General features: G+C 42.3%; 1 protein-coding gene across 5 annotated transcripts in view; it reads right to left on the bottom strand.

The window, feature by feature from the left end:
* Window positions 1-27,318, bottom strand: part of NPAS2 (neuronal PAS domain protein 2) — a 76,964-nt gene that overhangs the window by 38,849 nt on the left and 10,797 nt on the right. For all 5 annotated transcript variants that reach the window (XM_077343530.1, XM_077343527.1, XM_077343528.1 and 2 more), the window contains exon 2: window positions 5,092-5,145. In XM_077343530.1, coding sequence (XP_077199645.1) covers window positions 5,092-5,145 — 54 coding nt within the window. The remainder of the gene's footprint in view (window positions 1-5,091; window positions 5,146-27,318) is intronic.

Here is a 27,318-nt window from a genome sequence, read left to right as displayed (position 1 = left end):
CAAGGTACTAGCTGCAAAGCCTGTTCATGAGAACGGGTTTAGAAAGACCCCCCTCCAGGCCCCCGCAGGCCGCCGGGGCTGCGGCTGCCCCCCTGCAGCTGCCTCCCTGGGGCCTTCCCCCCCTCCCACCGGTGCCACAGCTGCTTCCCTGATTGGCCCTATTCCATCTCAGACAGGGAGGACAGTCTCCACTCCCAGGCCTGTTTCACAAATATATAAGAGGAACAATGGATAAGGATGAGCATTCATGTGCAGGCACACTGCTTCCTATGCAAAGCTGCTACTGGGATCAAACTTATTTATGTCGCTTCAGACCAACACAACCACCCACCTGAATCTCTCTTATGGTGCATTATTAACAAAAGTGTTTTTTTACATCAAAATCCCAAGACTGAAATATGGAATCAGACCAAAATTTCAAAATGTTGTTATTTTTCCTCTCACCCACTCTAATTTCTTCACTCAGGAATTATGAAAGAAAACATCACATGGAGAAAAGAGATCTAAGCTAGGAAATAACAGCACAGATTCAATGTTTAATGAGTTTAATATTATTTCCATAGCGACTTGGCTACCATGTTGTTATCCTTTTGTTTATTTTCCGGTAAAGCACGTCTTTGGCTGCAATCCAGAGGTGCACATACATACTAACATTTGAAGAGTCTTGCTCTTAGAAGTTGTCATCACAAGCCTTACCCTTTCCCCAAACTCATTTCAGTTTTAAAAACATCCCACTGTTCCATTCCATTATTTCAGCTGAGAAAAGATATATCTCTGGTTTGTTAGATGCTTAAAGGAAAACAGCTCCTAGCTTAATTTTCCTTTCAGTGGAACATATGTTCCAACTCTAATACTGGTAAAGATCTGTACAAGCAGCTGCAAAAAGGTACATTTAAAAAAATAATAATGTGTGGAAGCTTGTGGGTCTTTATAAGTTCTTATAGAAAAATCATGAACTTTGTATTATAAGTACAATTTCTGCAGATTTGCATGCATACACAGATACAGATGGGTAAGAGGGTTTCCACTTGAACATTTTAAGAACTAAGTGGTAACTTTGTGCTTCTTAGCTTATCTAAGAGTTCAAATCTGTTGGTATTCTCTCCAAGCTCTCCAGATGACATAAATACTTCTTTATTCAACAAATAATCACACTGTGAAATTCACTGCCAGGGGATGAAGCCCAGATGATCCCTCCAACAAACCAGCCGGGCATTTGTTCAGATGATCCAACAGGGCACCTCTTAAATTATGTTTTTATGCTTGGTCCTGGTGTTGTTGTCACCGGCTTGCTTGTAGGCACATAGGTTTGAATTGTTTAGATCTCCCATGTACAAAGTCCCATGTGAGAACTGATGACTGTGCTTTAAATTTCCCTTCCCCACACCCATATATTAAAGAAATCATCACCATGCAGAAAACATATAAGATACTGGCCAGTAGCTTTTTTCCCCATGATGTTATAAGTTAGTTTCTTGATCCTACATTAAGGTGACCAGATTTTAACACTGGTAAAGCGGGACACCATTGACCGTGGGGGGGGGGGGAGTCTATATGGAGCAACAAAAATTTTCATAGAACACATAAAATGCAAAAATAGTATTGTAATATATATTTTTAAATTTCAACATAAGTACAATTTGCCAGGTGCCCCTAGATGTCCCTCCAAAAGTGGGACAATCTGGTCACCTTATCCTACATAGTAAGGAAAAAAACAGGGCTTATATTTGCATTTGTTGCTCTGGCAGGTTTATGATATGGTGAAGGCACCAATAAACATGCATCAATTTTACAAAAGGAATATTTTTATGATGTCAGTTTCACTTTCAAGTTAGTGAAAGGTGTGGGAAAATAATATTTGCCCTGACTAGTAAAGACCAGGCCTCAGTATGCAGGGACACAAACAAACGAGATAAAGAACATGTGAACATCAACTTCATTCCATGGGGATTTCACCAGCCGGTGCTGGCAATGTGTACATACTCCATACCCTACATGCAATGGGAAAAGTGCCAGGTCAACATTTAATGAAGTGCCTAAACACAAGAACTTTCAACATATGCTTATATTTAGTTGCATCATTCATATCCAAAACCCCTCACAAACTGTAAAGAAATGTACATATTTAATTCTGCACTGGAGACATGTGCTTCATATATATTGCCGGTGCCAAAATATAATCCATTTACACCTGCAGCAATATGCAGGTGAGTAGCTAAAGGGTAAATCGCTCTCTTTTTTTCTTTAATAAGAGACAGTGGACTTCTGCATCTTGATAAAGCAAGTGTTAGAAAAAAGACAGTGGAGCTCAGCAACAGAGTAGCATGACCTATATTAGTAAAGAAAAGCTGCAGGGAATGAAGAAACAGGAAAAGAGATAAGACGGCATAAAATAGCAATGCTCAGACTAGAAATTCTTAGAAGAAAAATGAGGAAGCCCAACCAGATGCAATCTAAAGCTCTGTATGAGCCAATTAATCTGCTGGCTTCAGAAAACTGATAAAATACCCAGGAAAGGGGGGGGGGACGCCAACAGCAAACAGCTGCTGTGAAACTCCAGATGTCAATCAGATCTGACCATTATTACAGTCTTTTATTGCACCTGACACTTTTCTACTTTTTACCCCAATGTGAAATGATAGCAATCTCTTTTGTATGTCTTTTCTAGATTTATTGCACAAGTACATAATGCTTGTGTGATTGTGCCAAGCATGAAATGAAATATGCAATGTTTCCCTGATATGGAGAGAGTTTGTGCTGTTGTTCCCAGAGAAAGCATTATTCTTTTGATACTAAGTGGGGCAGGAGGACATTACACTTGGTATTTCCAAGTGTATATTCTGGTTCTGGTTCCATAACTCTTCCTTGTTTCCCTGACCAAATTAGCAGTTATTTTCCCTGGTAGCATTTCCACTCCAAATACTACTTCTTGCTTTAGAGAAGAACTTGCCTAAAGCCTTTTCCCTCAGAGAGATAACTTCACTTGTATAATGCTTTGAGAGTCTTGGGGGTCAAGCAGTCCCCCTTCTCTACCATTCCAAGAACAGGAACTTACAACAATTCTTCTGTACATTTAAAAGATTTTTCTTCCCACAACTGACATTCAATTAGAACTATAGTTGCTTCTTATCCTGAGGGGTGGATTGGTGGTAAAGCTACGATGAAGTTTCCCCTTATCAGGTATGACAGTGTTCAAGTATTAGAAACTGTGTTTTCAGTTGAAGCTCTTCAGATTGTAAGACTTAAGGAGCAGATACTTCTCTAGCCAACCTTCCTTGCAGAATGCCATAATGTAGGTAAAGTATGGAATATTAGACACGGTAAACCAAAACGGAAGGGGGAAAACCCAACACAAAGGGTGCCCAATAAAGTTGGGCACCCAAGGGTTGGGTGTGAGAAAAGTATGTAAAATAAATTAAACAATATACATGTATTTATTACAATTCAGTATCCCCAGTTTAGGAGCCTCGAACCTATAAAACAGGACTAACAATTCAGTATCTTTAGGTTGTGGTTTAAAGTTATCAACCTAGAGGTACTGAATTATATCATATTCAGATTCTGGATTTCTAAATTCAAATATTCACTACTTCACAGGTGGAATGTCCCTATATTTTTAGAGGTTTTATGCACTTTAGGGGGGAGGGAAGTTAAGGGTTGGGAAAAGTAAGACAGGGGTTCTACCAGGATCAGGAATCTCAACAATAATGGACCAATGGCAATATCGGAGTGGGAGGAGGTTGGACAATAGAAGAGCGGGAAGATATGAAGGTCTGATAGGGCCCTGGCCATTGAGATGGACATGCCCACTGCTCCTCTAATCTCTCTCTCATCCCTAAACATGTGACGGTGGAGGCTTGGGATGGGTAGAGCCGACACTAGTCTTCTGCAATGTTGATTAATAACAAATCCTTAACCCTGCGAGATTATTTCACAGGATGTGAGGTAGAGCTGATGTGCATGACCGAAATGTGGGTGTGAGAGGGCAAGACAGTTGCCCTGAAATAGACAGAACCAAGTGCCCAAAGCCCTGGATGGGATTATGATGACCTCGGGGATCTGATGATTACCTCAGCGAGGCAATTTTTACGTTTTCTTGTGGAGCAATTCTTAAGGAGCAAATATGCTGCTTAGTATTGTTCTTTTGCTGCTAGATTGCTAAGAGGCCTCTGTGGTCACAAGGGCCATTTATTATGTCACCTCAGAAGAAATGAGCAATTGACACCAACTAGCACTGGCTTCCTGTAAGTTTCTAGGAAAGGTGTTATAAAGCATTACTCAGTGTGGGACTAATTTATCTCTGGGAATGTTTTTCTCCAGATGAAATATCTTCTTCCATATGTTAATATCCTGCCTTCACCTTCTATCTATCCAGAGTATTCAGATGAGAGGAATGTGTGCTAAAAAGAGATTCCATCGTAGCACCTCTCTTCTAGAACCTTCTAAATGAGACCCCTCCAAGCTAATATCTGTCCATCTTTAGAAACAGGTGAAATCTTTCCTTTCTACTCATGCATTTTGACTGTAGGTTGGTCTTCAGTTTTCATTGCATGATATCGCATTGCATTTGTGATATACATTTTATTACATATCACTTTAGGTAGTGTTCTATCTAGGGAACCAGTGGGTTCACTTAAATATAAGTAAATGATTGACTGTACCATACTAGTATTAGATAAGCTATGAAGTATCCTAAATATCTTCCAAGTATCTGCATTTTTCTCATAACAGAAACTAATCTAATGTTTAGTTTCTTTTCAATTTCTGTTGCTTTCCTGATTTTTGTTTTAAAAAATTCAAGTACTCCAGGAATATAGGACTTGTGGGAACAAAGGAATTTTGTTTATCTATGTGTGTGTGTCACACTGACTTTATTCACAGGAATGAATTCTGATGGCCCTTTATTTTGAAAGAATGGCACACAACAAGTGCTTTGTGATTTACTAGTCTTTCAATTTATTATTATTTTATAGCTTTCTGTCTTCTCTCTATTGATTTGTTAAATGAGCAAAGACTCTTCAGCAAGTAAGCAATTAGGTGTCCCACAAAGTTGACAGATGAGGAGAGAAAGAAGAATGGAGGAGTGCTTACCTCTTCGCCTTGTCTTTTTCATCCTCATCCATTAGATTGTCTAAGCAGCTTTTTCTGTTGAAAGAATTCAAGATAAATTTAAAGCATTGTTTTACTAGCTTTTTGTAATTACTAGATTTCAGACAGAATTACTGTTGCTTTACTTAACTCATTATGACACCTAAATATCTTTTGTTGCCTTATGAATAACTGCTAGATTCTGTTTATTTGCTTATGTTGGCCAAATGATAGCCACATTTAGGTTGCACTGCACCTTTGAGTACAGTGAGTCAGGTACAGACAGCATCATGGGCATATTGAACAGTCCATCAATGGTTTTTCCCAATGATTCTTGCAATATTGAAGCCTGGTTAGATCCAACTAGCATTTTGACCAGTAAACACAGGAGGAGAGTGTCTCCTTTGACAATCAAAAAACCTGTGATGAGAATAAAGGGGCCTGCATGGATGACTGGGACTATAACGAAGAGGGGAATGAGGTGTGATTGAGTGAAAGGACTGATTGGATCAAACCTGCTGTTTGCAACCAAACAGGGTCAGAAGGAACAGAGTGCCAGATGCTTCAAGGTGAGATACAGAAACACCTCAGATGGCCATAAATGACATGCACTGTTGTGCTAATTAGCTGTGCAGGGGAAGCTCAGTGGTGGATGGAAAGATTACAGTGGGGGACTATCCCAAGTCTTGAACAGTTTTTAAACCATATATATTTATTATTTTCAATGCAGCTTCTACGGGGGTCCACAACTTGTCATCATAAGCTTCCCTAATTAAAGAAAAATGTTTCAACCTCACTAAACAGAACTAAGGCAAACTAGAAAAAATGAAACTATTCTTCTTCATTCTTAGCAAAAGTGAAATATTCAGAGGAACATCAGTTGATATTGATTTAATAAAGAATATTCAGAAATATTAGTTTTAGAAGAAGAAGGTTGGTTCTTATATGCTGCTTTTCTCTGCCCAAAGGAGTTTCAAATCGACTTACAGTTGCCTTCCCTTCCCTCTCCCCACAATAGGCACCCTGTGAGGTGGGTGAGGCTGAGAGCCCTGATATCACTGCTCGGTCAGAACAGCTTTCTCAGTGCTGTGGCAATCTCAAGGCCACCCAGCTGGCTGCATGTGGAGGAGCGGGGAATCAAACCCGGCTCGCCAGATTAGAAGTCCACACTCCTAACCACTACACCAAGCAGGCTCTTAAACAAGTACAAGTTGAGTAATAGGAAAAATAAGAGCATACTCATTAAATGTGTCATTCAGAAGATCAGGAAAGGCCCAAAACAGCACCCTGTAGATCAGGAGTGGCCACAGTGAGGCTCTCTAGATGTCCACAGGCTACAATTACCATGAGGCCCTGTCAGCAAGGCCATGCTGGACAGGGCTCATGGTAATTGTATTCCATGGACACCCAGAGAACCACAGTTCAGCCATCCACGCATAGACCTTTAATGATTTTGATTGACTAAAGTCACTGCCCAAGGAGGAAGGCAGAATTCCAATCCATATAAATAGAAAATCCCTGCAGATAGGTGCTAAGAATGTTCATAAAACTGGAGGTGCCAACTGATTTAACAATTCTATAACTTGAGATGGAATGCAGTTGCATCATTCAAGAATGTTTGGAGCTGCAAGTGTAGTTTTGTGATAATGTTCTCAATTAAAGTCAATCAAATAACAGTTTTAAGAGGCAATGTTCATTAACGCTAGAAAAAAGGCCCACATACAGAAATGAAAGCAAACTATCTTAACACAGGTTGAGCAAACTTTTAGGCATGAGTACCACCCCCCCCCCCCCACTAACAAACCCACAGTGTCGGTGGGCCAAATTTGACAGATGCCCCCAAATTGGGTCTGGCCTCCTTGACCTGAGTCTCATTCCCCTCAGTCAGAGGTCAGCTTCTGGGACCTAATTTCCTAAATGTAGGTGTCAAATTCAAATTGGGACCTTGGCACAGGGGGAGAAAAGGCCTTAGTAGAGATTAGGGTTATACTAGGCCTAGGAGAGAGCTGAGCCAGAGCAGTGTAGTAGTGCTTAAAGAGAAGAAGACTCTGGAGAGCTGGATTACTCACTCCTCATATGCAACCAGCTGGGTCACTGTTCTCTTAGAGCTGTTCTCACACAGCAGTTATCTTAGAGCACTCTCAGCCCCACCTACCTCACAGGGTGTCTGTTGTAGGGAGAGAAAGGGAAAGATATTTGTAAGCCGCTTTGAGGCTCCTTTGGGTAATGAAAAACAGGGTATAAAACCCTTCTTTGTCTTCATTTGCTAGGGGTTTTCTGCACCTGATCTAACTCTTTTCGTCACAATCTCAAAACGTGTAACTGTACATCTACTTCCATTCCTTTCTCTCTATCTTTTGTCTCCCCTCTTGTACTAGACACTCATGGGGAAAAGATCATATAGTAAATGTTTTGTTATCTGACACCCATTATGACTGGGGGTTGGTTAAAAGAGCTTTGTTCCGATGACTGCTCAAATGAAGTGCCGGGCCGCGAAAGCCAGGCCGCCGGGCTGTGGTTCCCTCCCCCCGCCCCCCCGTAGTAAAAAACTTCCCAGGCTGCAAGCTTGCGGCCCGGGAAGCTTCTTACTGCGAGAGGGGGGGGGAGAGGGAATCAGGGCTGCGCATGCGCACATGTGTGCTGCGTGCCCGAAATCGCGCATGCGCAATTTCAGCCGCGCATGCATGATGCGCGGGCGTGGCCATCACCCTGCCGGTTCCCAGCCAAAAAAAGGTTGGGGACCACTGTCATAAGAAAACTGCAACCACTTTTGTCTGGTTTAGACAAGCCAGCAGCCTAAAAACACTTCCCATTGAGTAGACCTGTCCCAAGTCTAGAAGTCATGCCTTACTATAATATGCTTTTTGTGGTGCTGTAACTGAGGAGAAGATATGATTTTTTATGCCCTACTTTTCACTACCCCAAGGAATCTCAAGGTGACTTACAATCACCCTCCGTTCTTCCCCCCACAACAGACACCCTGTGAGGTAGGTGGGGATGAGAGAGCTCTGAGGGAACTGCTCTATGAGAATAGCTCTAACCGGGCTGTGATGAGCCAAAGGTCACCCAGCTGGCTGCATGTGGAGGAGGAGGGACTCAAATCCATCTTACCAGATTAGAAGCCACTGCTCTTAACCACGGCACCAAGCTTCATCTAGTGCAGAATGCAACAGTTTACCTTCTTACAAGTCATTCAGTGATAAATAGGTCAGTAAGAACAGTTATTGCCTACCCTCAACCCTCAATTTGTTTGATCAATTGATGGTGCAAGCTCCTTTATCTGTGCAGATTCAGCAGAGCAATTCGAAACAGAATTACACCCTTCTCAGAATAGACATTACAACTTTTAATAGGTCATGTGCCCCCACCGCCACCATGGACTGATTCTACATGTGCTGCTCCAGAATGGTGCAAGTACCACCCACCCTGGCTCCGGAAAACAGCGCAGGGTTGAGGCAAGATCCCCTCCTCCTTCCTTGACTTGGTGCTGAGCAGAATTGGCTTCTGTGTTCTTTAACAGGCAGTTCTCCACAGTTTGTGTGTGACTGCAAGGAACAAGAGTTGGGTCTGGGGAACTGGGACTGAATTCACTAAACATCATAACAGGCTAAGCCCATTGAGAACAATGGACTTAGAGGGTTGTTCTGTTTATGATTTCACTGTGAATGGCCTGAGCACTTGCATGCCATGGAGTACACTTTCTCCATGATGTTCTGCTGAGATCAGGATCAGCCCCTGATCTCTGCCATGATTTGTGATTGACTAGAGAGACTCCATATTTAGTAGAATGTGCTTTTGTAGAATCTTTGTAACCTTTTTTATGAGCCTGAGCTATTTCACACTGTGATGTGCATTCTCTCCTGGTGTGAAACTTTCTTGCAAATGTTGCTTTGTACTTTGTTATCTACAAAGAAGGGTGCCGATTCCAACAAGGACGCCGGAGCCAGAGATGGTCTGGCAGGAAGCCCAGGATGGCACCTGGAAGCGGGGGGGGGGTGAATTCCACCCCGGGAAAGAGGGGGCATTTGGGCGGGAAGGATGTATTGATAACTGTTTGCTGACCATGTATCGATTAGATTCGACTTCAGACGTTAGAGTGTTCAGAACTACTTCCAATAAAGCTTTCTATTAATTCAGAAGCCTAGTTGTGAGTCTGTCTGCCTTTGACAGATCATAGAAGCATAGAGTTGGAAGGGGTCGTACAGGGCATCTAGTCCAACCCCCTGCTCTATGCAGGATCGTCCTAAAGCATCCAGTCGCTGCTTGGAGACTGCTATCATCTTAGAGCAGGGGTAGTCAAACTGCGGCCCTCCAGATGTCCATGGACTACAATTCCCTGCCTTTGCTGACAGAGGCTCATGGGAATTGTAGTCCATGGACATCTGGAGGGCCGCAGTTTGACTACCCCTGTCTTAGAGTCTCCTCTGATCATTCTGTCACCCATGCTACTAATGCCTAAATAGAGGCATCAAGCCTGTGTCTGCATTTTGTTCTCTTGGTTCCCATGAAGGCTTGACCCCGTGCATTTCCCAGCAGCAATGGAAAAAATAAGGCACAATAAACTAGAATTGGAACAAATAAATGAACGTGAGCAGCAGCACTGAAGCATTTCCCCCTCTTTGGGCTGTGTCCTCCACTGTTAGAATTACTATTGTTGGTTGTTTAATATAGGGGTAGTCAACCTGTGGTCTTCCAAATGTCCAGGGACTACAATTCCCATGAGCCCCTGCCAACAGTTGCTGGGAATTGTAGTCTATGGACATCCGGAGGACCACAGGTTGACTACCCCTGGCTATTGTGTATTATTTTTCAACAGCACATCAAGCAATGAAGCCAACGCTGACGTCCGCACAACAAGAACAGTTTTCGATCAGTTGGCTTCTTTTGTTTGCTTGCACTTAATAGCTTTGGGACTAGCTCTGGGATTAACTTTGCAGTGCAAATATGTATGAACAGACACTTCTTATGAATATCGCTGCTAATCTGCCCTCTGCAAAAAAAAAAAAAAACCAGGCTGCCTCTGCTGCCTGAGTTCAAACTGACATCCTGGTCACACTTCACATTCAAGAGAAGAACAAACAATTTAAACAAACATTCATCAGTGAAGACTCTGCCATCTGCACAACTCAGAATACTCTTTGGTGTGCCTGTTCCCTCCCAGCAATGCTAAACAGGATTAGCCTTCTGAACGCAAAAGCAAGAAAAGTAGGTCACTTCAGCAACACTGTTCCATGTGATGAACTGACGGTGAGTTTGTAATGGTCTGTTCACAGCCATCTTTCTTCCTCGGCTGACTGCAGCAAGAAAGCCACGGAACACCTATTCCACCTGTCAAAGGATGCAGTTCTAAGGACTGTTATATGGATCCACTGTGTAATCAGTGGCGTATTTAGCATTCCAAACAATTTGAAACAAGTTTCCTGGAAAAGAAGATGTCAGCCCTCTTCAGATATCTGTCATGCCCCATCCCCTGGTATACACACATTTAGCTGAAGGTCTGCAATGAGTATGCCAACCTCACACATGGAGATATCTCCATGTGCTCAGGACCCTGTTTTTCACAGCGTTCTTGCTCGTGCGTACAAAGTATCCTGCATACACACAGAAGCTTTCTGCAGTAATTTGCTGAATGTTTAGACACCTTGAATAAAATTTTGTTTCAACTTTGTTCTGCTGCTTCAGATCCATATGGCTCCCCACCTGATTCTCTCTCCCTTGCTTTTAAGTCAAGAAACATCTGAAGATAGCTCAGATTTGATGTAGTATCTTAAATTAAATGAGGGCTTTCATTGTTCAGGAGACTCAGCATTAATGGGTCCATCTCCCTCTCATGTTTTTCTGTGCATCATATGAAATCTGACACAAACACATTTTCAACCAATATACCTTTAATTAAAAAAAAACCCAGAGCAAACCCATATAATGTGGATTCTTGAGATGGCATCCATCATCTTCTGCGATAGTGGCATTTTTAATGGGATTAAATGCACACCAAGTTCAAGAAAATAAATCTGTTTAGCATTTAATTTCCATTTTTATTTTCCCACAGTGAAAACATCACCCATCATTGTTCAGTTAAATTTAGCTGGGTCGCCATTCACTGATGACTAACCCAGGCTGAAAATCTAAGTAAAAGCATCTGGATTATTAAAACAGTTTGCACTGCTGAATCGAAGCATAAAAATACTCCAATTCAACCTGCAGTATGCATCCAGACCCCGACACTACCAAGTTTATAGCTGTATTCTACCAGTCATGGCCTGCTGCACCCACCCACCTTCATTTGTTTGCTTGCTTGTTACAGGGAGGAGGAACAGCTCAGTCCAGCAGCTAGACTCAGCAGAGATCAACGTGGGTTTTCAAAATGAAACTGAAACCCAAGACAGCTTTCCAGCCTTTACACTCATTCCCACACTCTGCCTCCAAGCCCCACCCACCCAAACCTCAAAGCCATTTCATCTCATCAATGGCCAGCAAATCAGTAGGAGCGGATGGTCCAGGCTAGCAAAACCTTATCAGATTGTGAAAGCTAAGCAGGATCAACTCTGGTTCATATTTAGAGGAGAGGCTATTGCAAAGAAGAAAGCAACGACAAAACTACCTCTGAACATCTCTTGTCTTGCAAATCCCACAGGACCACTAGACGTCAGCTGTGATTTGACAGCACTTTTAACCACAATGGTACATCCTCCTAAGAATCCAGAACAGCAGAAATCTTTCTGGTGCACCAGAAACTTAAGGGACCATCTTCTGCCCATGATTCAGTCAACCCATGTGTCATGCCTGTTGGAAGCCCCTGGGTTGACCCCGCCTTCTGCCTTCATGTCCTCGTTGGTTAGGGAGGACTTAGAGGCCTCAGAGTGGGGCTAGCCATGCAGACAGCTTCAGCTCACCACCCTGACAAAGGAGTAGTTAGCTGCCTCCCTGGCTTTTGGTTTGAAGCTCCCTTCCACATTCCACCACTTCCTGCCTTTGCCCCTCCCCACTGCAGTCATAAGGCCGATTTGAAAGCAGCCTTAGTATTTTTAGTCCAAATGATACTTTTCTTTTCCAGGGCTGAGCTCAGAGAAAACAAGTTCTACAAGATTGCACCGGAGTCTGACTGTGCACAAGCAGTGACCAGTTGATCAGGAAGCCATGAACAATCTCTCTTGTTTTTAAAAGTTCCCTTTTTAGTAATAGGGATACGAATGAACTGTAGATATGAATCAGCTGTACAGGCAGAGGTTTACAAAATAATACTAGCAGAGAGTTCAACGGGAGGACAGTGGGAGGGGCAAAACTGACATATGGAAAAGTATTACAATTGCTGGTGTGCATGTCTTCGAATGAAGCTAGAATCACACCATGGCTAAGGATTCTTTTTTAATATTACATTTATATTCACCCTGTTTTAAATCCACTGATTGAGTGACGCATGCACTTTGAAAACCCCATTAAAACTGGTTGTAATAAATTTGAATAAAGATGGAAAGTGATGCTTAGAATCCTCTAAAATTCTATGAGTAAAAATATAAAAGGCTATAATTAACTTCTTTGTTTAAATGAATTCTAAAACATAAATTGCGCATGAGAGGTTAACGGGATTCTGACCTTATGTTCACGCCTGTTGATAGGTTAATAAAATTATAACGTGGCACATGCAAAGGGCATCCTTCTTAAAATAACTGTTTGAAGCTGAGTGCAAATGACATGAGATGAAGAACTCCTATAACTGCCCTGTAGCTTTTCATACACTTTCTCTGAATCATCTGTGTTGATGACATGGAGCACTCAGATATTAGGCTAGATGCTTACAAGTCTTGCAGTTTCTACATTTGAGATAAGCAGTACAGTATGAATTCTAAACCCATGTTGCAACTAATATTAATCTTAGATTATGAATGGGGGAAGAGCAAAGAGGAAAGTAATTGACACCAGTGACAGCATGCAGAGATGGTGGTATGCTTTTTTTCTGGTGATGGTAAAATGCTATGCTTGCTTCCAGTGACCCAGATTGAGACTGGTTCTGCTGATTCTCAGACTGACGCCAAACGAATGCACTGTTGCATTTTATGGACAACATCCTGACCCTGGCAGATCTGAGACACAAGTAATCTCTCAAATATACTAGTCTGATTTCAGTTTCTTGAAGAATCCTAGTAGTACTTCCCTGGATCCTAGAACCACTTGAAGGTCACAGGAGATCATACAAAGGCTACTGTTTCTCTAGAAGCAGAACATCCCAATATTTGTTGACCAGTTTACTTGGGCATCTAGCTCAATGCCTGCCTGACAAAAGACCTGGGCTTAAATCCAAAGGTCTTATTCTGTCACTTCAACAAGCAGAAGAGAAAGACAGTTGCTGCTCATTCCTTTTCCTTGTGCAGCCTGTCATGTTTCCCAAAAGGTACTCCCATGGGGTGACTCTGAGATCAGCATGGAAGGGGCAAAGGTGGGATCTGCTGTGAGAGGGGGAAGTCCGCAAAAGGAACCCCCATCCACTGTCTGAAATTAGCTTTTCACTTCAGCACTTAATTACAGCAAAGAGTTTTTTGCAGATAGGATAGAACACTGAAAAAGAGAAATAAAATAACCAAACGTCAAAATAAAATGACAACATAATAATTGTAATAAGATGTCTCATTACTAGATATCTACACTAATGCTTCCTTTCAGAAAAGTAAGGGATATGGTTATCTCACCATATGATCACACTATATGCGCAAACCTGAATTAGCAAAAGGTTCCTATGCTTTTCAAATCTTGCTATCATTTTGAAGAGGCAGGCAATGGCAAACCATCTCTGTTTGTCTCTTGCCTTGAAGACCCTATCGGGCCACCATGAATTGGCTGTGACTTGACATTGCTCTATGTACACACGTCTACATATTATAATGCAAATATAATAAAGAGATAAGAACAGTGGACTACAAACTGTTCACTCTGGTCAAAAGGAATGCGTAGGATAAATATCTGATCCTCTACCTTTCTCACCAACACTATAATGTTTTATCCCATGCTCACGGCAATGTTCATAGGTACTTTCCCTTTCAATGGCATACACAAATGCTTAGCCAGAGGCTTGTGAATAAGTTTAATATGGACCTAGGTGAAATATAAAATCTATGACAATACTTTCTAAAAGTGTACATTTGTTCTTTTTTGTAGGTAAGTACAGACAGACAGGATCTGAATACCATCTAATTTTATATGCAATGCAGACAGACAGTGATCCAAATGCAGAACACAAATGCAAACATCTCTGTAAAGACAAACAAAAGCAATAATGATACATACAATAATTGTTACATGCCTATTAATTCTAAAGTAAATTTAAAAATAACCTTCACAGGGCAGTGATAAGCTTATTTCAGCAAACTGGGCTTCCTAATACGCATATTTTTATGCTGATATAATTATTCTGTGTCTGAATGATTAATAACTATAGATCCAGCATGGGCAGCAGATGGATGATACATGCCCCAGGATTCGGTGTATCTTTTCAAGTAAGACTGATGCAGTGTACAATGACTCCTCGCCATCAGACTTCTGACATCAGTGCTGATTATTTATTTGACTTATAGGCCACCCCTCTCCGAGTGGTCTTGTGGCAGCTCACAACGGCTTAATTAAAAAATAGTACTATTTGTAAATTTTTAAAACCTACATCGTCTCAAATCCTATTATTAATAATCCAATGCTCCAACAGAAGTTGAGAGAAATTAGGGGCTTCTCCTTTAAGGCAGGCTTGTCACATGACCACCGGTGGCCAATCCTGGGTTCCCTACCATGGAGGAGAGCCCAGATTCAAAACAATACGATTTTAAAATATATTGAGCATTAAAAGCACTCCAAGATATCGCACAATAAAGGTAAGGTCACTCCGGATCAATCCTTCTTGCTGCAGAAGGAAAATTTAAATTGTCCCAAATCAAAACAGAAATCGCATTCTGTGTAGAGTGGTCCCCAACCTTTTTGAGGCTGGGGACCAGCAGCAGCAAGGAGGACGATTGCATGCATGTGCCATGCGTGCCCAAAAACGTGCATGCACGGTACTTTCGTGCATGCGTGCATACACGAAGTGCCACGCATGCGCATTTTCAGTTGTGCATGGCGCATGCGCGGCCCTGCTTCCCTCTCACACCTCCCACAGTAAGAAGCTTGCCGGGCCGCAAGCTTGCGGCCTGGTAAGTTTCTTACTGCGGGGGGGGGGGCAGGGAGAGGGAGCCGCAGCCCAGTGCCAGGGCCTTCACGGCCCGGCAGCAGGCCGCAGCCCGGCAGTTGGGGACCACCGCTTTATAAGGTCCATTTTAAAGAAGCGGGAAAGGCGTGGGGAGGGACATTGGGCAATGAAGAACAGAGTGTTTTTTTTATAATGCAACTACTCAGTATGGTATGGCAGTTTACCTTAAACCACCCCTAAACCCAGGGGTAGTCAAACTGCGGCCCTCCAGATGTCCATGGACTACATTTCCCATGAATCCCTGCCAGCATTTGCTGGCAGGGGCTCATGGGAATTGTAGTCCATGGATATCCGGAGGGCCGCAGTTTGACTATCCCTGCCTAAACCCATCTTAATATTAATATACTTTGGCATTAGGTTCAAGCATGTTTACACTTAGAAAATAAAACTGATTTTCTTCAGAAAGCAATCATTCAGGTTTTTTTCCACAGCTGTCAAATGGTGTAAATTTGAAATGCCACGCTACAGTCTTTGCCGTCCTCTTTTTTTAAAAAAGGAAAGCTGTGCATTCAAATAGGCCTCTTAAATGATACTGCTATGACATATATCATCTTCTGGATGCCATGTGGAGCAATGTAATTTTTCATGCCCCAATGGTTTGCACTGGCCCAAAGTAACCGGGAGTGCGAATGTGCAGTGACCTGCTTTAGAGAAATCACATTAACTGCCAAGATCAAGTGGGAAGATGAGACTCTTAAGTACAGCATGTTTATTCCTTTATTCCTCTGTAAACTGCAGCAGAAAACGGACTTGTAAGAGCAAGTGTATTGGACTTGCAGTGCCCTCTGATTATTTCATACACCCCCCCAAAAAAAAATCAGCATTATTTTAGTTTAAGGAAGCATTTGAAGTCTGTGTCTGTGGTCCTTGCAGTAATTCTTCCTTTTGCATGGTTTTACTACTATGGTTTCCTTGAACTGCTATTTGTTCCAGAAGAGGAAAAATATATGCATCTGAGTGGATTTGTGTTATTTCTATTGAGGAAATAGTACAGGGGGGGGGATTAAACTTTCCTTGGTCAGGTCAGCAGTCAAACTGGGGTTCCTTCCACAGCTGCTTTTTAACATTAAACGCTGGAATATCTGATAATGGATTTTCCCAAAACCCTAAGAGCTGCCAAACAACTATCTAAAGACCCATGTTTTCTGCATCCATCCTGACATATTATTAAGACAGGGTCGGTGATGGCAGGATATATATTTGGGGAAGGATCAAGTCTGCAAATGGTAACCATGAAGGGTTTTCAAGGCAAGAGACGGCTTGCCATTGCCTGTCTCTGCATAGCAATCGTGGTGTTTCTTGGTGGACTCCCATCAAAGTACTCACAATGGCTAACCCTACTGAACTTCAAAATGTGACATTAGGCTAGCCTGGCCTATCCAGGTCAGGACTGTATATGTACTACTGAGATATATATCCGAAGCTTTCAGTGGCATATCTCTACAATGACACAGTGCAGAAGAATAGGACTAGAATATATTGCACCTAAAATCAGGAATTTAAAAATCAGTCACTACCCCAAATGCCATACAGATGTTGGCACAGTTACCTACATTCATTTACCGTGCAGATACTACAGCTCTCTTGACACATTCTCCAGATTGGCACCCGCTGTTCTTAACCACAACACCACACCAGTATATTTCACAATGATTTTAAAACACAGTTTAAAATAAAACTAGGGTTCAATATTAACAGTGCAGTCCGGGGGGAGGGAGTATACAGATGTTTTGCCAGTGTATCCCTGAGTTATGCCTGCACACTACTCCATCACCCCTTCCCAGCCAACCATGTGGCCCAGACTGCATAGGCTGTTGAAAAGACAGATTGACATCCTTTCAGTCTGTAGATTTGGGACCACACAGATAGCCTCATTTAAGTCCAGGCCCCCTAAAGATGCAGTGACCTCCTATTCACCCTCTTGTAATGATAAGCTCAAGACCAATACTAACCTCATGTTCTTTGCAAAGTGTGTTATATTATTCAAAACAGCAAATGAGAAATCTGTGTTGATAGGCTTCCAGACCTGCTGCACATTCTCTTCCACTAAATATAGTGATATGCACTGATAAATCAATTATTATCCCAAAGAGATGCAGATGCGACAAGTTCATATAAGTTTAGAGTTCTAATATTTGTAGCAAATACTCCATCATTCTCATCACCATCTTAACAAAGTTTTGTCCGGCCACTGGGTATAAGATAGTTTTCTGTACTGTACTACATTGGCTGTCAAGCTACTGTTAAATTTTTCCTTATTAATCCAGAAATAAAATCTGTCTGGATGCCTGAAAAATACATCTCACTTCATTTTCTGTGCTGGATATTCTCTGAAGCAAAATACAGTTAATTGTGTGTTTCCAAAAACACAACAGACTAAAAAATGACAGTTACAGCAACAAAAGAAGAGTTGTTTTTTATATACACTGCTTTTCCCTACCCTAAGGAGTCTCAAAGTGGCTTAGGATTGCCTTCCCTTCTTATCTTCACACCAGTCACCGTGTGAGGTAGAAGGAACCAAAAGAGTTCTGAAGGAACTGCGACTGACCCAAGGTCACCCAGCAGGTTTTATGTGAAGGAGTGCATTCTTCAGATTGGCATCCGCTGTTCTTAACCACAACACCACACCAGTATATTTCACAATGATTTTAAAACACAGTTTAAAATAAAACTAGGGTTCAATAATAACAGTGCAGTCCGGGGGGAGGGAGTATACAGATGTTTTGCCAGTGTATCCCTGAGTTATGCCAGCACACTACTCCATCACCCCTCTCCTAGTGCTGAGTGCTTGAAAGATATTCCAGTGGTCTGTGTTGGGGCAGAGGGGAGTGGGCGCATGGGCGTTGAAGGAATTAACTTAAGTTGTTCCAGCCCAAGAAAATCCCTGGCAACAGTACAGTAATTATGCCAATAAAGGTTTCTGGGTTTTGAGTTCAGCACAGAGTTATGCTTGCAAAACCCACGGCATAACCCATAGGCACTCACGGAGGCCTGGAAAAGCTACCCCTCTCCAGCTGCCATAGGAGGTCAATGCGTACCATGTCCAGCACCCACTGGCCCCCAGCCAAACCACACTCACCCACAACATGGCAATATTGGCACCAGGCAGGCAATATAGTCTCAGCAGGGCTAGGCCAGATGCCAAGTCGGGCAGCACAGGACTACAGTGGTTAGCCTCACAACTGCAATACTTGGCATAGCACACCATGGTGGTGGCCCACACACGCATTTAGCAATGGGTGCACCATGTGTGAGAACGACTCCCCAACAGGGCAGAGAGGTGGGAGAAGCAGCTGCAGAGTGTCAGCAGGCCCCTATGGACCTGCCTCCCTTGCAGAGGGTTCAGCTTTGCCACAGCAGAGGGGCACCCTGGTTCCTTTCCGCAGGCAAAGCAACCCATAGCAGCAGTACACTGATGACTGCAGTGCCCCAGTCTATCAGTAAAACACAGATGTCACTGTAAGGAACAAGATCTGTCTGCTATTGCTCTTTCATTTTTGAGCATGCTGGGAACTGAACTTGGGATGTAAAGCAGGGGCTCTACCACTGAGCTACAGCCTCTGTCCCAGAACTCATAGTTGCCCTGCAAAGACACTGCCAGAATTCCGAGTTCCACTGAACAAAAGTCACTGTCAGAGGCAGAGATATCAGGAATAGTTTTCCTTACTAGCAACTGATAATGCTGTTAGCAGCAGGATTCTTTTTCTTGCTAAGAGATCATCTGTTAAGGAAATGGTAGATAGTAATTAACGTTCCCTAAAAACCACATTGGGAATTCATGTGGAGTAATGTTAATAATATACATTTTCCCAGTAATTAATGCTCATGTTTCTCTCCTTTGGGATGCTTCCCATTATCCTCTGAACTACCATTATTTTAAGAGCTGACGTTGTGTGTAGCAACACACATGGAAAATGTTTACATTAGAATACAGTAAAGTGTTAAGCAGGCTGTACTGAGGTATTAGGTAATAACTCTCCTGTCTGCAAAATCCAGGTGGACTTTGCATAGTGATTTAACCCTATACACAAAAACTGTAATCCAGTATGGATTTTTTAAAGCTATATCAGATTACTGCCAATAATCAGCCATTGCTGCACATCTAGGCATCAAATGGTCACCAACTGTATCACTGTGCTGGATGTTAGATAATTTAATCAGGAAATAGAAGCTGAACTATTACGCATCTCAGGTAGAAATTGAACTACATTCTAATTTAAATGTAATAAAACACACTGCAACTACAGTTTATCAAGTTTCATATTTTGCAAATATAACACTGAAATTTCACAAAAGCAAGGAGTTTACTCCACAACTGTCTTGCATAAAAATGAATTTTGTAGCTGAACCCCCCCCCCGCAAAAAAAGAGCACATTTCTCTCTTGTTTTTTTCTCAGTGTGTCACAGAAAAAGGTGGCAGAAAGTAAGAGCCACTGGTTCTATCAAGGACTTCTCTAGTGTGAACACTGCCACACCAGACACCAAAACTATGACAGTAGGTATCCCACTGGGCATGCTCAGAAAAGAAGCCAGTATGATTTAATGGTTGGAGTGTTTGGATTAGAACGAGAGATGGGCAAGACCCTACTCATGGGTCTTCGCGAACCCACAAAATGGGGACGTTTGTGGGTTGTGAACCAGGCTCATATGGCTATGCCCCCGATGACTGCATACGACCACATACGGGTCTTACTCCTCTGTGCATGTTCGGGGGATTTTTCGGGGGCGGAGTTTCCTCCCTTGGAGCATGTGCATGTGTGTGTGAAGTGTTCAAAAATCTCTCTTCCATCATAGATGGGGCTTGGGAGGGTTCTCTTTTGGTTTCCATGGCTACTCCAATGATTACCTGTTTAGCTTGATTGGCATCTTCATAAGCCCTTTGGTTTCAATGGGAATGCCTTGCCCATGTGAAAGCTCATTGTGTTCTTTTGCTCTCAGTGGGAGTGGGTGAAAGTGGACACACGCTGTTTGGAGAGAGGGAGAGACCTGCAGCGTTAAATGTGGGTCTTCAGCTACTAATTTCTGGCTGGCATTCAACCCACCCCAACCCACCCCACCCCACCCCAAGAGGCTGATTTCCTGTCAATCAGAGCCTTGCTGAGCGCAGGCAGACATCTTTTATTTTTTGTCTTTGAAGACACATGTATTGTTCTTTCTGGGAGTGGGGGGGGGGATTTCCTGGGGGGATTTCCTGGGAACATTTTCTGGGTTAACTCTCCTAATTTTCTTTCTGGAAGTGGGGTGAAAGGTCTCAAATAAATCTAGACTTCTACTTTACTTTTCTACAAAGTGCTTTTGGGAAGATGTAGGTAAAAGCCCGATCTAGATGATTTCAAATGGATCCTCATGAATTCATATGATTTTTACACTGAAACAAAATAAAACCACCTTCATTCTGTAGACTGTCTTAGACTATACCCAGCACCACAAAAATCATGCATCCACAGCATCGTGGTACCGCAGTGGGGGGAAAACATGGTTAAAATACACAGATCTTCATGGATCCTCATGATTTTTGCACTTGGCCACCCCAAACTCACCATAAGATCATTTCTATCTATAGCCACCACAAAAATCACAGATCCACAGCCTCATGGTGATGCCATAGGGCCAAAACAAGGTTCCAAAGGTTAGATCCTCACGGATCCTCAGGGGTTTTATATTCAGTCACCCAAAACTCACCATAAAATCATCTATTCTATCAATAGCCACACCATACATCACAAAAATAAAGGATCTGAATCTTCATGGCCACACCACAAAACAAAAACATGGTTCCAACAGTCAGTTGAAACAATCCTTGCGGATCCTCAGGGATTTTGCATCCATTCACTCCAAACTCACCATAAGATCACGTCTTCTATTAATAGCCACAGCTTAGACCACAAAAATCACAGATCCATGCCTCCCTGGCCATGCTCAGTTGATTACGCTCTTTCTGGAAAAGGAACCTGAGTTTGCAAATTGGGGAATGGGGATGGAAGAACATCTACCCCTCCACATCACTAGTCACTGTTTCTGCAAATACATCAAACACACTCTTGGGCCCATCCTAGAGGACTAGCAGTAGATCTCATTCACAGGCTCTTAGACCAGCTTGCAGTCCCAGGTTTCAGCCAGAACTTTGGGGTCACTTCCAAACAATTCCCAGTGACCCCTGTCTCGTGGAGCACAAGATTTGCTAGGGCCATATGCACCGTGGGACAGACCCAAGCCACATTTCCTCCTCTACTCTCTGCCAGCACCTGCAGCATATCCACCCTACTGGGACAACAACTGGCCCATAGTTCCTTATTTAGTGAGATGGTTCCCCAACAATTCCAAAGTTTACATTCTTTCTCCAGGCATACGTCCACTCTCTTCAGGGCCCCATACCAAATACTTCTGAATTTCTGTCTTTCTCCATGCCACCCCATGTTGAAGTCCAATGTCTCCCTCTACATAAATAACTTAAAAATAAGTCTTCAGTTGCCAACTGCTAAGGGGTGTCCTTACAGATCTCTTCTTGCACTGTCCCATGATCTACCCCACATTCCCGTTGACTGCCTCTCATGTTCTCTGGCCTTCAGGGTACCTTGGTCTTGTTTTTCCATTAAGTCCATAGGAAACCTTGCTCTTCTCTAAAACTGTGACATGAGAAGGTAGGTGGGTGGGTGGATGACTACTTCCCAGTGCCAAAGGGGAGCATGGTAGACACTGGGCAAGACCCAGAAACCATGTCCACAATCAGGTGATACAGCAAGGGGGCTCCACAGTGAATTTCACATGTACAGCACCCCAGGAAACAGCTAAACAGTTAACAAACTCAAGCGAACCCAAATATTTGTGAACATGGAGAGGTCCATGTAAGTTCAGGGTTCAGGGTTCATGACATCCCCCCAACCCACGACCATCCACAAATTTAATACATTTCCATTTTCCAGATTCATGCCCACCTCTAATTAGAACCCAGGAGGCTGGATTTAAATTTCCATTCAGCCGCAAAGCTCCTTGTGCCATTCGACACCTGTGTATGTCATGCTACCACATAGGGATGTTGCTACAAGGCAAAAAGGAGGGAGATAATTAAACATGCCACTTTCAGCTCCTTATAGTTTCTCAGCCCAATTCAAGGTACTGATGTTGACCTTTAAAGTCCTATCTGGCTTGAGGTCAATACATTTGAAGGGCCACTTTCTTCCGTATGAACCTACCTGCTCACTGCTGTCATCTTCAGAGGCTCTGAGAAAAAGCCTTCAGGGTCTGGTCTTGGCACCAAAAACTTTGGAACTCTATCTCCAAGGAGATTCATCTGCTTCCATTTATCATTATCTTCTGTCAATGAGTGAAGATTTGTTTGCATTGCTTGGCATACCACCTCTAACTGTTATTGGACATCCTGCATGGATTTGTTAAAATGTCAAAAATGATATTGTCCTCATGCAATTTTTCTCTCTGCATTTCGCACTTGGACATTGATGGTCAAATTTAGGAAAGAAATATTAGAAATAACTTTTCAAATGTTGTTATTTCCACATATGACTTAAATATTTGGCAAAAACAGTTTTTAATGAAGATCTCAAATTAATGTCATATCTACTGGTGTGTATATATTCTGCAAGAAAAACACAGTTCCACTAGTAGTTTAAACCAATTGATTATAGCTTGGTACGGTAAAACTATGATTAGTTTGCTGGAAAATATTTTTGTCCTTTATTTCAGAATAATGTTTGACCTTATGCTTTATTTTCACTGGAATAAGTCATAAGGAAGGTATTATTTTAAATATTTTATTATATTAGAAGAAGAAGAAGAAAAAGAAGAAGAAGAAGAGTTGGTTCTTATAGGCCGCTTTTCCCTACCAGGAGGCTCAAAGCGGCTTACAATCGCCTTCCCATTCCTTCCCATTAAATGAGCTTTTTAAAATGGGTAAATCAAGGAACAGCTGCCCTAGAGCCAGATGAGCTCACTGGAGCAGATAAATCCTTGGATGACACCAAGCCACTATTATGACTGTGCATTGGTACGAACCCCGAGGCTAACACAAGAGCAGGCATGTCTGTTTTATGCTCAGCTGAGCCATGCAAACCAATGCAGCCATTTGGAGCTGCTGGCAGCCTGCATAAACAAAAGTAACCTTCAGATTATGCCGATTTACACTAACAAATATTTAATTAGAATTTAAAATCTGATGTTCAGATTAGCTAAGCGGAATATATGGCAGCTTTTCTGGAAGGGAAACAAAGACTTCAAGAAATACACTGAGGGACCAATACAGATATATTTGCTGATTCCATGTCACCATTAAAAAAAAAATTCACCTCCTCCAAAGCTCTTTTTTGTGCCAGAAAAATTGCAGAATATCTCTGCTGCCTTCATAGGCTAGAAACTAGGGGCCTACAAAGAGCCAGCATGGTGTAGTAGTTAAGAGCGGTGTCTTCTAATCTGACGAGGTGGGTTTGATTCCCTGTTCTTCCACATGCAGCCAGCTGGGTGACCTTGGGCTTGTTAAAGCCCTGATAGTGCTGTTCTGACCCAGCAGTCCTGTCAGAAGCTCTCTCAGCCTCACGAATCTCATGGGGTGTCTGTTGTGGGGATAGGAAGGGAAAGCAACTGTGAACTTCTTTGAGACCTCTTTGGGCAGTCAAAAGCAGGGTATAAAAACCAACTCTTCTTCTCTGTTTCAGCAATTTTCCATACAGAACTTTACAAAGAGTTTTGTTGTTGTTTTACAAAGAGTTACTCTTTTAGAGTAACAAATTTGGCAACATATCGATGCCAAGATGCCAGTCATATCTTCAATGCAAAACAAGAATAAGGGAAATGGAGAGTCCTTTCAAAAATGCTCCAGTTAAGTCAGGGGTAGTCAAACTGCGGCCCTCCAGATGTCCATGGACTACAATTCCCAGGAGCCCCTGCCAGCGAATGCTGGCAGGGGCTCCTGGGAATTGTAGTCCATGGACATCTGGAGGGCCGCAGTTTGACTACCCCTGAGTTAAGTGAATGCCATAGTTAGACTAGAATTCAGAAGAACTGGCTTCAAATCCCTCTGGAGCCAAGGACTTTTTCATTCTAACCTCAGAGACTTTAGAGGAGAAAACTATATATACTCTCTTCCTGACTCCCCTGAAGGAAAGGTGGGGGTAAAAAAAAGTGATAGGAAAAAAGGGGCTGAACAGCAAGGGGGACCAGAGTTACTGCTTCTATTATGAAGTCACAGCAGGCAAGAGAAATGTGGAAAGAGAGGATCTTCCATTCTCGTAGCCACCCTTTACAATCCAGAAAATTTGCTTTAAAATCTCAGCTCACTCCACTAGAAGTCCTCCCTGCATTTTCCAAATCAGATTAAAGCATTCAAACACGCATATACTGTTAATTTATTTTTTCAAAATAGCCTCAGGGGAAAGCTACATATATCTAAGTATTTCATGTAATTAGGATCTTAATTTACATTATTTCCCATGGTACAATTTGTCTGCCCAAATACGAACAGATTTTTTTAACTGTCAAATTAAAATCCCAAACATGTTTCAAGAAAGACACATCAGCCTAAATATTTATCCACTCTATTTTACATTGAAACACAGAAACACATATTATTTTTCCTTCAGATTTTGACCCATCCATTACCATGACAACAATGAACTGACTACAGTTGTAGCTGCTGGACTTCAAAAAATGCTAAATGTTCTCCTTGTAAGTCTATTGGGAATATTTTAGTTTCTGCACCGTAAGTAAAAAGCAACTTCTCTATACTGAATCTGTGAACAAGTAATTTATTACCATTTCTAAATATTCCCTGCTGTTTATTATCAAACTGCAACTACTCTAATGTTGTTTTAAATGTAATTAAGGCTTTAATGAAAGAGGAAACCCCTGGAGCTAAGCTACTCTGTAATTGCCACAGGAAGCATGTACACATAACATGTTTACCACATTATTCTCCGTTTGGAGGAATTGTCTCTACTTTATTTTTCAAGGCATATTACTGTATTTCAAACCTGCCTTTCAACCCAAAGACTTTCCCTGAGACAGCAAGCAATGGATACCAATATATGTGATGGAATTAAATATAAGAAAATAAAGCTTCTTCTTCCCCCCCTCAGTCACAGAGTACCTCCTGGGGTGGTTATTTATTCACAACCTGAACTAAGACATTCACAATTAGAGAACTAGGCACAAGATAGACTCAATAAAAGTACTGGAATAGATCTGGATAACTAAGTTTAAAAGCATGAAGATCATTGGGTGGCAGCAGGCCAATTATAATCTCTCACTTGACTATTAGAATGCATAGTCCCACAGGTATGCAACTCAAAGCTTCTTGCAAAGGGTGGGATATGAATATGAAGAATAGCCAAAGGCAGTACATTTGATCTGCTCTGACCACATTGTTCCAAAACAACTGAAATAAACCTACTGAAACCACCTGCTTTAAGATGTTCATGTTCCATGCAGTTATGTCACTAGGATGTGACCATCTGCCTTTTTCTGTTTTTATTTATTTATTTTAAAATTGCAACAACCAAAAATGTAAAATTCAAAATCCAGCAACTAAAGGGGAGAGGAAGGAAGGAAGGAAGGAAGGATATACAGATAAAAAATATAACAACAGTGGGGGCAGATCTACACATGTGTTTCAATAAAATGTTTCCAAATGCCTAAAATAACCATTAAAATTTTCTATCTATATACCATTGTTGATAGAGTTCTAAGTTTCTCAATCCATTGATTTATCAGAAGTGGTCATGTTTTTTTATCTACTTATTTGTGCGATGTATTCATTGCCCCTCCCCGTGTTTATTCATTTATATTCCCAGTGTTGTAAAATGAGTCTTTTGGCTATAATAAGGAGATAAAGGGTCCAATTTCAATGACCACTGGGTTAGCCTCCAAAAGTCTGACAGATAGTTTAAAAGCAACCACAAAAACCAATGAACATTCAAATACAAAACTGATATGAGTAATAATTTCTTCCTAGAAAACGGAATGACTAGACATGCCCAAAGCATATGTTTAAGGCAGTCGTCCCCAACATCTGGTCTGGAGACCAGTACCGGTCCGTGGATCAGTCAGTACCAGGCCGCAGCTCCTCCTCATTCTCCTCCCCAGCTGCTGCCCTGGCTGCTGGAGAGCACCCAGCCTTTGGTGCTCTCCAGCAGCCACCATGGCTGGGGCTCCCCCTCGGCGTGGCACTGCGCAGCTGCTGCTGGCAGCGCCCCCCGGTGGGCGGCAGGAATTCAGGGGCACCGGTGGGAAACCAAGTGGAGCAGGGGCTCAGGCGGCAGTGATGTCCCTCGGCAAAAGACTACCCCCTCCGGGCCTCAGTAAAATTGTCAAGCGTTGACCGGTCCCCGGTGATAAAAAAAAGTTGGGGACCACTGGTTTAAGGGACATGATCTGTGAGTTACCACTTAGGCACTTTACTCAATCCTCTGCTCTTATGAAGACACAGCAGGCAAGAAAAATGTGGAAAGAGAGGATCTTCCATTCTCGTAGCCACCCTTTACAATCCAGAAAATTTGCTTATACTGATTATACTTATCCTTCCTCCCCCCCCCCCTCCCCTTTAGTTGCTGCATTTTAAATTTTACATTTTTGGTTGTTGCTGAAATTTTAAAATAAATAAAAACAGAAAAAGACAGATGGTCACATCCTAGTGACATAACTGCATGGAACATGAACATCTTAAAGCAGGTGGTTTCAGTAGGTTTATTTCAGTTGTTTTGGAACAATGTGGACAGTGCAAATGTACTGCCTTTGGCTATTTTTCATATTCATATCCCACCCTTTGCAAGGAGCTTTGAGTTGCATACCTGTGGGACTATGCATTCTAATAGTCAAGTGAGAGATTATATACTGATTTTATACTGATTAAAAGGAGCAAACTCTAATCTGAAGACTCCCCATTCCTCCCTGTGAAGCCTGCTGGGTGACCTTAACCAGTCACAGTTCTTTCAGAACTCTCTCAGCCCTACCTCACAAAGTGACTGTCATGGAGAGGGATAGGGAAGATGATTGTAAGC

Source organism: Paroedura picta, chromosome 6, assembly GCF_049243985.1.
Source record: "Paroedura picta isolate Pp20150507F chromosome 6, Ppicta_v3.0, whole genome shotgun sequence".
Lineage (NCBI taxonomy): Eukaryota > Metazoa > Chordata > Lepidosauria > Squamata > Gekkonidae > Paroedura > Paroedura picta.
The sequence above is the reverse complement of the archived record's forward strand: the minus strand, read 5'-3'. Positions and strand labels throughout refer to the sequence as shown.